Below are 13,709 nucleotides of genomic sequence, written 5' to 3'. Positions count from 1 at the left end.
AGAGAGTGTGTGTGTGTGTGTGTGAGTGTGTGTGAAGGGTTATTCCTTCAGTTCGGTGTCAGTTTCAACTCTTTCGAGGAAAAACAGTATTTAAACGTTTCGTTAAAAGTTGAAATGTGAATTTTTCGAAAGGGTTGACTTAGAGAAATTATTGCCAGGGTCTCTCATGCATCACTGTATATATCTGTCTGAATCGTCCCCGTCTCGTGTTGCAGGTGGTTTTGGCTTTCAGAGCTCCAGCAGCATCATTTATCCTGCCAGGTAAACATCATCTTGTAGTGTGCATGCGTGTTCTGCTCTCTTTTGAGATCCCTTAAACTATAACATAAGCCTTTTCAGCTATTGGTCTGCTGTTGGTCTGTATACCTCAAAGAATATTTTCATTTTTCAGACTTGTTGAGGACATGTAATAGTTGCCATGTTCTTATATATATTAAGTCATGCTGTGTATTTAGTATGCATACCTAGTTTAATGTGCTGTTACAGTAATGTTCCACAGACGTCACTCTCCAGACCGCCGTGGCCTGAACTACCTGCATTTGATCCTGAAGAAGAGGAAAGACGGCATCAAGGCAAGTGTTTGGCTGATCTGAGCTCAGCTGTGACCGCTAAAAATGTGTGAAAATTGAGCTAAATGATTGCTTTGCTCGCACCTGATGTACTTGACACCTGGTTGCTAACTTTCTCAAAAAGCATTTATATTCAGACGAGCAGTGATGATTTTAACATGCCATAAATATAGTGAAATTGGCTCCTAGTTGAATAACTGCAGTGAAAACCAATTAACGTGGACCACGTTTATAAAAAAGCATGCCTTTAATTCTGATATTGCATTACAAAAGTCTTAAATATTGTTAAAAATCTTAATTATGGAATTTGGGGACAGAACGGTTTGAGACACTTGTAAACTAACGCTTTTGCAAAATTATCTTTTTATATATCTATATTCTTTATATCTATATATATTATTATTATATATATGTATATTTATATTAGTGCTGGGCAACGATTAATCGCATCCAAAATAAAAGTTTTTGTTTACATTATATATGTGTGTGTATTGTGTATATTTATTATGCATATATAAATACACACACATGCATGTATATATTTAAGAAAAATATGTTGTTTATATATTAAATATATTTATATATAATATAAACTGTGAATATAAATATATACATGTAAATATTTTCAAAATATATACATGCATGTGTGTGTATTTATATATTCATTATACACACATATATAATGTAAACAAAAACTTTTATTTCGAATGCAACTAATCGCGATTAATCGTTTGACAGCACTAGTTTTTATTCATTTTAGCATTTGAAGGTCTTGCATTTTATTCCGTCATTCTGTAAATACCCTGAAAGCAGAACGAGAGAGTTTTGCTGATTTTGAGTCGGATGTTCTTGTGTTTTAATGCCGTCTCTCACAGCGATCGTGCAGAAGGTGAACGGGCTGATTGAGAAGGGAGAGTGCGGACGCTTGTTTGCTGTGGTTCATTTCGCCAGCCGTCAGTGGAAAGTGACCGATGAAGACCTGATCCTCATCGAAAACCACATTGATGCGGCGTGTGGCGACAGCATAAGAATGGAGAAGGTTTTCTCATCCACTCAAACACTGCATTCAGATTCACACACGGGTTACTGTACAGCTCACTGGACTGCAGATGCAAAGACTCGGGGATGGGATTTCAGTGTTTTCTGACCTCAGTGGGATGATCCATGTAAATGTTTTTGGGTCGTCGTCGTCGTTATCCAAATGGCCAGCTGGGTCCTTAAACAATTTTAAGGACATTCCAAGATTTAAAGGCACGATATGTACGATTTTTAGGGCTTCAATGAATCCTTGATTCTATTTGAGTATTCGATTTTAAAAAATCCTCGATTGCATTTTGGCAATGTCGAGGAATCTGCAAAATACCGGAAGTGGTGCGTTCCACAAATGTGACCCTGGAGCACAAAACCAGACATAAGTGTCAATTTTTCGAAATAAATAAGCTTTCCATTGATGTATGGTTTGTTAGGAACTGCTTTTGTGCTCCAGTGTCACATATTAAACCCATTTCAAAATCATATTAAAGCATCATGCTATTAAGAATTCACAAACGCTACGATTTAATTAAATATATGCAGGTTTAATATATGCACTTTAATTATTTACATGCGTGTAGGTTCACAGTAAATGCTGCTCCACACAAACTGTTATCATTTACATCTGAGGAGCGTCTCAAGCTCCATCCCTGCATGTTGTTGTGAGTTTGGGTTTATTATAACGTTCATTTAATCAGATTTGTAAGGTAAATGATTTATATCTGCGCAAACCCAGGAGAATACATCAGTATCTTTTTTTAATATGCTAACTGTTCATCGCGATTTCAAAATAAAAGCTCAAACTCTCTCTCTGAGTTCACACGTTTTGATGTCCACATATTGAAGAAATTACAGTTGCTGTGGCTTTTCTATCATAATGAAATAACCAAATATTGAAGATTAAGTGGACATTTGAATGAAATGTCAATATTAGATTACGCAGTAAAGTGTAAAGCAATCGCCAGGCCGTTGGCGCCCTCTGCTGGCATTTGTTATAATGCGTAATGTACATTAGCTCTTGTTTATAATTAGTGCTGTCAAGCGATTAATCGCTATTAGTTGCATCCTAAATGAAAGTTTTTGTTTACAAATTATGTGTGTGTGTACTGTGTATATTTAAATACACACACATGCATGTATATATCTAAGAAAATTGTTATATTTGTATATTAAATATATTTATAATATATATATATATAAATACATGTAAATACATGTGCATATTTTCAAAATATATACGTGTATGTGTGTATTTACATATATATAATAAATATACACCGTACACACATATATTACATTTAAAAAAAACGTTTATTTTGAATGCGATTAATCGTTTGACAGCACTATTTATAATACATTATGTATTTGAACAGTTTTGCTCAATAAAAACAGCTTTTGATACTTTATTTGAACTAATTATTATTGCCTATGTATTTTAAGTCATTTTGTTTTTGAGGTCACATGCCTGAAGATTATTCCAGTTACATATCATTCATTATTTGGCTGATACTGAGAAATAATTCAACAAATATACTGTGCGTAATTCAAGACGTTACGGTAAATGCAAAAAAGATGGCGTTTTACAAGCTACGCAACAAGTGCACGTTCTCCGTGGCATTATTCCTGAACTTAGTAGATGCATGTTTTTCCTGAATTCTGTTAGTTTTGTTACCTTCTATTTGCATGCAACACAAGATACATATTTGTATAGTAATCGAAGTTTTCACGCTAACGCTTCTTTGCAGGTGCTGTTAGTTGGAGGAAATGATTTCACTCTTGTTGGAAAACCACTTCTCAGGTAAGATGCAAATGTAATTCTAGTTTCACTAGTTTGAAACTATGACTGTATAAACCTCATATTAAATTAATAAAAACTGACACCATGTGTAAAGATGCAAGATTAACACGTAATTGTTTTAACCTCAGTTTAAGAAAAAAATGATTTATAATAATTAGCAGTTTGCCATGGCACAATGTTGTATATTCTGTCATTGTATTTTCCTAATAAATAATCTTTGGTTTATTTTATGCACAAGTCTGACGATCACATACTTGCATTTAAATACCCAGTGCATTACTTAGTGGAAAATAAGACATTCGTGAGTTTTAGTGTTTAAATGCTCCGCATTTCCATGCAAAACAAACCAAAAATGTGTGCAGAAATACACTTATAATAGACAATACAAAATTGTATTCTTGCTAGAAAACGAGTTTTACTGTAGGTACAGTGCTGTGAAACCGTGCTTTGCTACCATCTGGTTTGAGTTTGTGCATATTTCTGACATTATGCATGGGCTGATGTTATGATGGATTGTGGATTTATATAGACGTGGTAGAATGGACACAAAAGTTTGGTGCATCTACATTTAAAACAAATATATATATATACATTTTTATTTTTTTTTTGGGTTCATGAAAAGTCACTTTTATGCATTGATAGGTTTTAGTTGAATATCTGATGACACTTTATCTTTCTGTCAGTTATTCATTTGTTCTCTGTGGTAATTGACTCAGATTCTGTTAGTAGAGCTTATGTTATATTATTATATTCCTCTGATGCTCAGCCGTGATTTAGTACAAGTTCACGCTACGGTGATTGAGAAGACCGAATCCTGGCCAATGGTTCACATGAGATTCTGGAAGAGACATCGATTCCAAAGAAAGAGAAGTATGAGGAACAATAAATCCAAAATAGATGTTTAGTCTTTCATGGTTTGAATTTTTCATCAATGCATTCATTCAACTTTTTTCCCTCCACAGTCATTATTCAGCCACAGACCGTATTACGGATCAACACCATTGACGTCTCACCAAAACTGCTTTGACCAGCTGACAACGTGGTGCATTTGCCAGTAGAAATGTGCCATAATCAAGTTTCATGTTTGAGACCATGTAAATAAAGTTTTCAGATATGTGTCTATCATTTTTGTCTTGAGCAGTGAGTCGCTGCGTATTATTGTGTATAACGGTCTGTTGTGTGTCACAGTAAATGTGTTTGTCTCATACAGATGGAACGAATCCTTGAGTCTGTTGAGCTACTAAGAAGTCCATGATCGTTAGTGATGACAAAATTAAGTTTTGTGAAGCAGGGAACAGATAATGCAATAGACCTTCATCAGGCTAGATGCCATTTGAATGCGTATAAATTAAGTCTGTGAGGAGCAGCTGTGAATTCTGCTTATTTTATCAGATAATGTCCAACTGGGTAACACAGATGAGGTTTTGGCACGTAAACTGTGACTCTATCTGGATGTTGTTGACTTATTAAAATGACAAGTGTACATGCATTGAGCAAAACTGGCGTTTTGAGCGGATCTTCTGCGTGGCGACTAATTGACAAAATTAAGTTTTGTGAAGCAGGGAACAGATAATGCAATAGACCTTCATCAGGCTAGATGCCATTTGAATGCGTATAAATTAAGTCTGTGAGGAGCAGCTGTGAATTCTGCTTATTTTATCAGATAATGTCTAACTGGGTAACACAGATGAGGTTTTGGCACGTAAACTGTGACTATCTGGATGTTGTTGACTTATTAAAATGACAAGTGTACATGCATTGAGCAAAACTGGCGTTTTGAGCGGATCTTCTGCGTGGCGACTAATTGAAACGCCTCTGATTGGCCGTCACGTTCATGTGCTCAACTCTGATTGGCTAAAAGGCTTAGCAACAGCAGGTAAAAATAAACTTTAATTGAAACGCCTCTGATTGGCCGTCGCATTCATGTGCTCAACTCTGATTGGCTAAAAGGCTTCGCAACAGCAGGTAAAAAGAAACTTGACGTGGTGCAAGTATAATTAAATGCAGTGTAATAATTGACTTTATTATCGCGGCATTTATAATTATTTTTAACGTAAATGCGTCACTTAACTTGAATGTGCAGGACTTCCGGTATCATTTGCTTCCAGGTTGTACAAAAACAGCCCCTTATTCTGCTTAATTGCAAAGTGGTATTATCATATTATTTTAATGTAATATCATAAACACACTGGTTTGTAGGGCTTTGTTATTCTTCTAATTAGGCTAATGAACGGAAGTCTGGCACATTCACAGAAAACCGCTTACTTGCCCGTTGCAGTATAAAGGGGATTAATTGTAAATAGTAATACATTTCCATTTAATTATACTCAAACCTGTTTTAAATATTAAAGGATCTGGTCTGTTATCTGCATAAAAAAGCTGTGAAAAAACATTGTAACATTCAAAGAATGAGTGATAGGGTCTAATGAATTAAATATTGCTTGACCAAGATTAAAAAATAATTTAATTTAATTTAATATCATGCTGTGAAGTGAAACAACAACAAACCCCAGGTCGCTGGCACCCTCTGCATAAAAAAACCTTTCCAAGTATTGATTAAAATTGTACATATTGTTATTTATAATGATTCATAAGCCTTTCACAGAAATGCGCAATATTAACATCTGGAAAACAAATGTAGAACATGTATTATCTCCATTAAATATATTTAGTTTGTAGTATATTGGTATCTAAATAAAACAAGTGATCTACAAATGTGCCTTGATGAACAAGCCTTTAATGAGCACATCATTTGTACATAATTTGTTCGCACTGATGTAAGGTCTTGCTTTCACAAGAAATGCCTCAGGAGTTTATTAAAACCAAGCCAAAAAAAACGCAGCTCTTCCAAAATCATTTACCTTCGAGCTTTAACAGGAGCCCCGTGGCACTAGTATTTATTATTATTAATATTATTATTATTTAGTTTAACCATTTCCATTGCACTTATAAGAGGGAATGTCGTGATCCAAAAGCAATACTGAAAGTCCTAAAACATTTTCTGATCAGCTGTTAATGACTTCTATTAATATGATAAAATTGCCCTGTAACTCCTTTGTAGCTATGTATAGATCTGTCTTTCAGTTTGGTGACTAACTGCGTAACAAAGGAGTCCTATTTTACCGTTTCAAATGAATAATACTTATGAATTTCCCTTTGCAGGCTTGTTTTAGGAATGAATTATGCTGGTATACCTGTAAAACACAACAGACATCAAGACATCACAAGCAGCTGAAATGGCAGATTTGTTCGTCTCGTTAAACTGGTGACCGTTTATATGTTTTACTAATATTTTATGAGAATGCATGGTTTTGTGCAATGAAAAAATATCCTCTATGAAGCCTGAAGCGCAGCGCAGTAGCAAGAGCAGAGAAACGGATGAAAGCCTCATCCAAAGCATCCAAAATCATCAATATCTGGAAAATAATTTCAGTCTTTTTTACTGTACAATTTTTCATTTGGTTCTTCTTTTGTGCGTCTACACAAAACCAGGTCATGTGCATCACGTTACAACCCTCAGTCAGTCACTCTTCATCTCGTTTGGTCCTTTTTGTCAGATATATTAGTCTTTTGATTATATACATATTATTATTTCTCATATACTCATGTAGCATAGTCGTAATATTCACTGCTGCGTTGTATTCAGAGATTATTCCAGGTAGATGTCTTCTGTTGGACACGAGACCTCCACAAACTCTTTATAGTACAACTGGAAAGCTTTCCTGTTAAAGAAGACAGAGAATATACTAATAAACACTTTCTGAGCCAATAAAACGTTTTAGAATGAAAGAATTGAGTGCAATATATTACAGATGCATTATATTGTAGCACATGAGTAAAGTTTATAAACAAACATTAATGTTGGCTTGACAAAGCCTTGTTTGAAACTTTAAAAAGCTTACAGTTTGAAGATTTCACTCAATGACAAGTCAATAAAATGCTATTAAAATGTTGTCTTAAACATTGCTAAAATGTTTAAGCAAGTGGCTAACAAATTTTAGCATTTTGCTAACATAAATTAACATGGTGTTACCATGTTTTAACACTTCGCTACTGTGTTTTAACACATTGATAGTATGTTTTAACATGTTGCTAGCATGGTTTAGCATGTTGTTAGCAAGATTTAACACATTGTTAGCATGTTGCTAGCATGGTTTGACAGATTTAAACATATTTCTAGCATGTTGCTAGCATGATTTTGCATGTTGCTAGCATGTTTTAACACATTGCTAACATGTTGCTAGCATGAGTTAACATGTTGTTAGCTAGATTTAACACAGTGCTAGTATGTTGCTAGCATAATACAGCAGCTTGCTAGCATGGTTTAACAAGTTGCTAGCATGTTTTAGCATGTTGCTCGCATGATTTGACATGTTTAAACACGTGTCTAACATGTTTTAACATGTTGCTAGCATAGTTTAACATTTTGTTAACAGCTCAGCACGTTGCTAGCGTGATTTAACACATTGCTAGCATATTTTAACATGTTGTTAGCATGATACAGCATCCTGCTAGCATGATTTAACACATTGCTAACATATTTTAACATGCTGCTTGCATGATTTAGCATGTTTCTAGCATGGTTTAGAATGTTGATGGCATGATTTAACACATTTCTAGCATGATTTAACACATTGCTAGTATGTCTTAGCACACTGCTAGCATGATTTAACATGTTGCGAGCATGTTTTAAAAGAAATACTCTATCCCCCAGTTTCACAGACAAGGCTTAAGCCTAGTCCTAGACTAAAATGTAAATCTGAGCTGTTTCAACTGAAAGAAACTTGCACTGACTGATCTTAAAACATGTCAGTGCCTTTGTTTTATCTCAAGATGCACACCAGTAATGCTTTTTTCTAAGGCATGTTTATAAAAATTACTTAAATGTCCTAATTGAACTATGGCCCAATCCTGGTTTAGGCTAAGCCCTGTCTATGAAACCTTGTTTGAAACTTTAAAAAGCTTACAGTTTGAAGATTTCACTCAATAACAAGTCAATAGAATGCTATTAAAATGTTGTCTTAAACATTGCTAAAATGTTTAGCAAGTTGATAACATGTTTTAGCACGTTGCTAACATAAATTAACATGGTGCTGCCATGTTTTAACACTTCGCTGCTGTGTTTTAACACAGTATGTTTTAACATGTTGCTAGCATGGTTTAGCATGTTGTTAGCAAGATTTAACACATTTTTAGCATGTTGCTAGCATGTTTTAACACATTGATAGCATAGTTTACATGTTGCTAGCATGTTTTAACACATTGCTAACATGGTTTAGCATGTTGATAGCATGTTTTAACACATTGCTAACATGGTTTAATTGTTGCTAACATGAGTTAACATGTTGTTAGCGAGATTTAACACATTGCTAGTATGTTTTAACAGGTTGCTAGCATAATACAGCAGCTTGCTAGCATGATTTAACAAGTTGCTAGCATGTTTTAGCATGTTGCTCGCATGATTTTGACATGTTTAAACACGTGTCATGTTTATAAAAATTAGTAATTGAACTATGGCCTAATCCTGGTTTAGGCTAAGCCCTGTCTATGAAACCGGGCCTATATGTGTTATTGTACGAAAGTTTTGATGCCCCTCAGTGAAAGTCTATGGGATTTATTAGTAGTTTTGAGTGTTAGGGAAGTAACACGTAACATTTTAATTATATTTTGCTAAAATGAACGAAATGACTCGAAAAAAGAGTCGTTCATTTTGCTGAACGAGACTCAAAGGTCCGAGTCGGTAAAATGATCCGAACTTCCCATCACTATTAAACAGTCAAGCCTTCGTCAAGCCAAGATAAAGCAGACTGACCTCACAGACTCTGCAAGCGGTTTGGTGGAGTTCTCCGACACAAAGACGTGACAGGCGAACCTCTCGTCCGCTGGATGTTTGGTAATAAAGCCAAAATACCTGTGCAGATACCAGACGTTACATAAAACCCACAGAACTAATGCATTAACTACTGTTTAAAAGTTTGGGGTCGCTGTGATTTTTTAATGTTTTTGAAAGAAGTCTCTATGGTATTTCCGCCACTGAATAAAAAATTAAAAAAAAGGTAATTGCAACTTTTTATCTCGCAATTCTGACTTTTTTTCTCGCAATTGTGACTTTTTTTCTCGCAATTGCGAGTTTATATCTCGCAATTCTGAGAAAAAAAGTCTGAATTGCGAGTTTGTATCACGCAATTCTGAGAAAAAAAGTCCGAATTGTGAGATAAAAAGTCGCAATTACCTCTTTTATTTTTTATTCAGTGGCGGAAACGGGCTTCCATACTATGGTCACAGAGGCTGCATTTTTTTGATTAAAAAAAATAGTAAAAACAGTAAAGTTGTGCAATATTATTGCAATTTGAAATAACTGTTTTCTATGTAAATATCTGTTAAAATGTAATTTATTTCTGTGATCAAAGCTGAATTTTCAGCAGTCTTCAGTGTCACATGATCTTCAGAAATCATTCTGATATTTGCTGCTCAAGACACATTTCTTTTCATTATAAGTGTAGAGCTGCTTCATATTTTTGTGGAAACCGTGATGCGTTTTATTTTTCAGGATCCTTTGATGAATAGAATGTTCAAAAGAACAGCATTTATTTGAAATCGAAATCCTTTGTAACATTATAAATGCCTGTCACATTTGAACAATTGAATGCATCCTTAATTGCTGAATTAAAGTATTACGTAATTTCTTTCCAAAAAAACCTTTCTGACCCCAACCCTTTGAACTGTAGTGTTTATGCAAATTAATAATAATAAAACCATCATCACTGTCAGTAAAAATGGGAAGGTTGCCGTTAAATGCTCGACTTACTTCTTGTTTCTGGGATGATAGCCACAGAATGAGACGTTTTTCAAATGGAAAAAGTGACTATATTGGCTGCTCTGTGGAGACACATTCATAACACAATTCATCCCAGTTCAGCTGTACTGTTTGATTTGATTAAACAGCTAAATATTCAACAAACAACAGTATTATTCTTCATTCCTCACTTGAAAGTCTTCATTTTCAAGTTTTAAGTCTTGGAGATGCTCGATGCAAAACCGTGCTCGAGGACGATCATAAAACAAACATTGTTAATGCAGTAGAGTAATGCACGCTTTTACCAAGTCGAAATCGTCCTGCACCGTGAGTTTCAGTCCCTTCACGCTGATCTCCAGGACGCAGGATGAGGGAGGATTGTAAAAGACAGTCAGTCTCCTGTTCATCGCAATCTGGAGTCGATCATAAACAACCGTCATCAGTCTAATCAAGAACTTACATATGCTTCACCCAAGTGCATGTGCTGATTCCCTCACTACAATCAAATAATATTTAAGATTTATGTATTAGAATCTCAACTTAAATGTGCATCCAGTTGGATTACACAGTTAAACAAACTCATAAACTTGATATTAACTTGATACTAATAAATGTGATGCATACCATGTTTATCAGTTAAACATAAACGTAATAGATATGAAACAGGTAAGATTTCTGTGCTGTTCTGTTTGAAATAATTTAGAATTTTATAAAATATGACATATATATATATATATGATATTTATTCAAATAGCTTACAATCAAGCATAAATCTGTTCGTTGTTTAACTGAATTACATTTATTCAGTTAAAAATATGAACATGGTTAAAATATGGCTAGCTGTGGAAAAAGCAATATGTACGAGATCTGATGACAAATCAGATTTACCGATGATAAATATATAAACCTGGTTATTGTGTGTTTAAAACACATTCAGTTTATATTAGTACTATTACAGAAATCTGACCCGTTTCATTTAATTATGACTGACAAATATGCATTAAAACTGTGTAATGGAAATTTTACATGCAATTCAAATACATAAATCTTTAATTTAGGCCTAAATATTTTTTGAGCGTACATTTGTTTTCATGTGAGCAACATTTTAAACAAAGAATAGTGAAGTTCGCAAGTTTCACACGAGACATTATTACTGTAAGAAATGCACTTTTTTTTTTGTTCATTTAAAATACGCAGTGAAATGTGACGTAAATCTTATCCAACCTTTTGCATAGCTGCACACAAAACATCATTGCCTTTGTGATTCAGCACTTGAGCCGAGCCGAGGAATTTCATGCTATATCTCTCCATCCATTCAGTACTTTTTGCTAACGAGAACAAGACAGAGACATAAAGACCACTCAAACAGTTAAGTAATTAAAGCCAAGTCACATCTGTTTCTATAGTGCTCATGAAATTAATACAATTTCAGCTGTAAAGCAGCTCTAAAAAGACGATAGCGTCATTATTCAGCTCACGTTACACTCTTAAAAATAAAGGTGCTTCACGATGCCATAGAAGAACCTGTTTTTTGTCTAAATGGTTCCTTATAAAACAGAGAGTTCCGGTCCTTGATTCTGATTGGCTGAGCCGCGTTCGAAGCTGTTGTAAATTACTCTACAAACAAACACCTTTGTTTACTTCTGTCTGTTGCCCGGCAACCACTTTGTTGGAACCACAACTGTTTCTGAGGAACTACATTGTTTGGTGGAAGAATACTGTTTTTATTAATATCATTACACTTTACTTGCTCTTTTTTACTTTGTGAAGCCTTACTACGTATATGGAATAACCATTTTATAAAAGCAATAAGCCCCATGAAGCCATGGTTTACAGTGAATTTATAACAGCTAAGGGTTATATATGTATAACAGTTACGCCCCTTAGCTGTTATATATTCACTGTAAACCACGGCTTCTTGGGGCTTATTGCTTGTTTCACAAAAGGTTCTTTGTGGCGAAAGAAGGTTCTTTAGATTATAACAAGGTAGCAAAAAGATGGTTCTTTAAAGAACCTTTGACTCAATGGTTTTTTGTGGAACCAAAAATGGTTCTTCTATGGCATCGCTGTGAAGAACCTTTTAAGCACCTTTATTTGTAAGAGTGTTGTCCAATGTTGTTTCGTTTTAATTCAATAACAGTGTTATTGTTGCAAAGTTCATTAGTTATGAAGTGAACTTCTTCTACAGAAGACAATCGTGTCATTATTCAAAACACAGTGATCTGAATCTCCAGCTCTTACCATCTGAAGCAAGCTCTTGCTCCTTGAAGACCTCAGTGGCGTAATAAGCGGGAAAGATGCCATGTGCTCCGCTTCTCATGTTGTAGCCCTCGCACCAGTGATCCTCGTCCTGCAGCTCCACCAGCAGAGGGTCACTGACCTCCAGCTCCAGCTCGTCATCATGACGAGGGACAAACCTGCCAAAAACACTTCCATCAGGCGAGGACATGCTTGCTTTTCTATCTGGTTCGTTCTCAGATGGTGAGATTTGTGTCTCGTTTTTTGTCCCAGTGACTTACTACTCATATAATTAACAAGAGACTCAACTTGTATAACTTAAAGGGGTGGTTGATTGCGATTTCACTTTTTTTAACCTTAGTTTCTGTGTAATGTTGCTGTTTGAGCATAAACAATATCTGCAAAGTTACGAAGCTGAAAGTTCAATGCAAACGGAGATATCGACTTTTAAAATTCTGGCACTTTAATGCCTACAAATATGGCTCATTCAGATCATCAGCTCAGCTCTGTTCCATTTATACACTTATTTTCACATAGCTATGAGAAGTGTTACACATGGACGCGCATGCAGTTGCCGTACTGTCTGTATTAAAGCTTTAAAGGTGCCATAGAATGGAAAACTGTATTTACCTTGGCATAGTTGAATAATAACAGTTCTGTACATCTGTATGGGCCTCAAACACCATTGTTTCCTCCTTCTTATGTAAATCTTGTGCATGCAAAAGACCACTGAAAAATAGGCGAATCAGAACATAACACCGACTGTGACGTTACAGTCGGGATCACTAATAGTTACGCCCCCAACATTTGCATAAACCCGCCCATGTTCGCCAGCCGCCAGCTGAACCTGCACAGCCGAATCATCAGAAGTTCTACAGGTGTTGTGAAGAACAAGCGAGGATAATAGCGAAAATGGCAGATCATGGAAATAAATGCTATGTTCCAGGCTGTGCAGGGGATGTGAAGTGCAGGGATGGGTTGGTGTCTGTATTCAGAAAGGCACGGAAAACAAATAACGCGAGCCACTAAAGGGACATGGTTAGCTGCTTGCTAGCGGTAGCCTGTTACATTACAGTACATAAGATTTCACTTACCACATAAACAGAGTAAGGAGAGATGACTGAGGACGATGGCGAATGATTTACAGATCCTGAGCACCACTGACAAGCATCTGATCTTGTAAAATGTGTGGTAAGTACTGCCGCTGTAGTTTACACAGAACACGTGCGATCGCAAATCTCGAAAGTGAAAGTAAAAAGCGATCGTGCATTCGAAT

General features: G+C 35.4%; 2 protein-coding genes across 2 annotated transcripts in view; one reads left to right on the top strand and one right to left on the bottom strand.

The window, feature by feature from the left end:
* The window catches only part of mrpl21 (mitochondrial ribosomal protein L21), a 5,259-nt gene extending 483 nt beyond the window's left edge, over positions 1-4,776 (top strand). Inside the window, exons 2-7 of the mRNA XM_016535725.1 lie at positions 216-261; positions 487-572; positions 1,445-1,608; positions 3,347-3,399; positions 4,166-4,269; positions 4,362-4,776. Of these exons, the coding sequence (XP_016391211.1) occupies positions 216-261; positions 487-572; positions 1,445-1,608; positions 3,347-3,399; positions 4,166-4,269; positions 4,362-4,426 (518 nt within the window). The 3' untranslated portion in view covers positions 4,427-4,776. The remainder of the gene's footprint in view (positions 1-215; positions 262-486; positions 573-1,444; positions 1,609-3,346; positions 3,400-4,165; positions 4,270-4,361) is intronic.
* A 2,197-nt stretch (positions 4,777-6,973) lies between these two features.
* Positions 6,974-13,709, bottom strand: part of LOC107726184 (C-Jun-amino-terminal kinase-interacting protein 1-like) — a 30,427-nt gene continuing 23,691 nt past the window's right edge. Inside the window, exons 7-12 of the mRNA XM_016535704.1 lie at positions 12,437-12,612; positions 11,420-11,523; positions 10,501-10,608; positions 10,208-10,278; positions 9,212-9,310; positions 6,974-7,121 (exon numbers count right to left, since the gene is read on the bottom strand). Coding sequence (XP_016391190.1) covers positions 7,049-7,121; positions 9,212-9,310; positions 10,208-10,278; positions 10,501-10,608; positions 11,420-11,523; positions 12,437-12,612 — 631 coding nt within the window. The 3' untranslated portion in view covers positions 6,974-7,048. The remainder of the gene's footprint in view (positions 7,122-9,211; positions 9,311-10,207; positions 10,279-10,500; positions 10,609-11,419; positions 11,524-12,436; positions 12,613-13,709) is intronic.

The sequence above is a fragment of the Sinocyclocheilus rhinocerous genome, unplaced genomic scaffold, assembly GCF_001515625.1.
Source record: "Sinocyclocheilus rhinocerous isolate Xijiao unplaced genomic scaffold, SAMN03320098_v1.1 scaffold1898, whole genome shotgun sequence".
Lineage (NCBI taxonomy): Eukaryota > Metazoa > Chordata > Actinopteri > Cypriniformes > Cyprinidae > Sinocyclocheilus > Sinocyclocheilus rhinocerous.
Note: the sequence above shows the minus strand (reverse complement) of the source record. Positions and strands in the feature narration are given on the sequence as shown.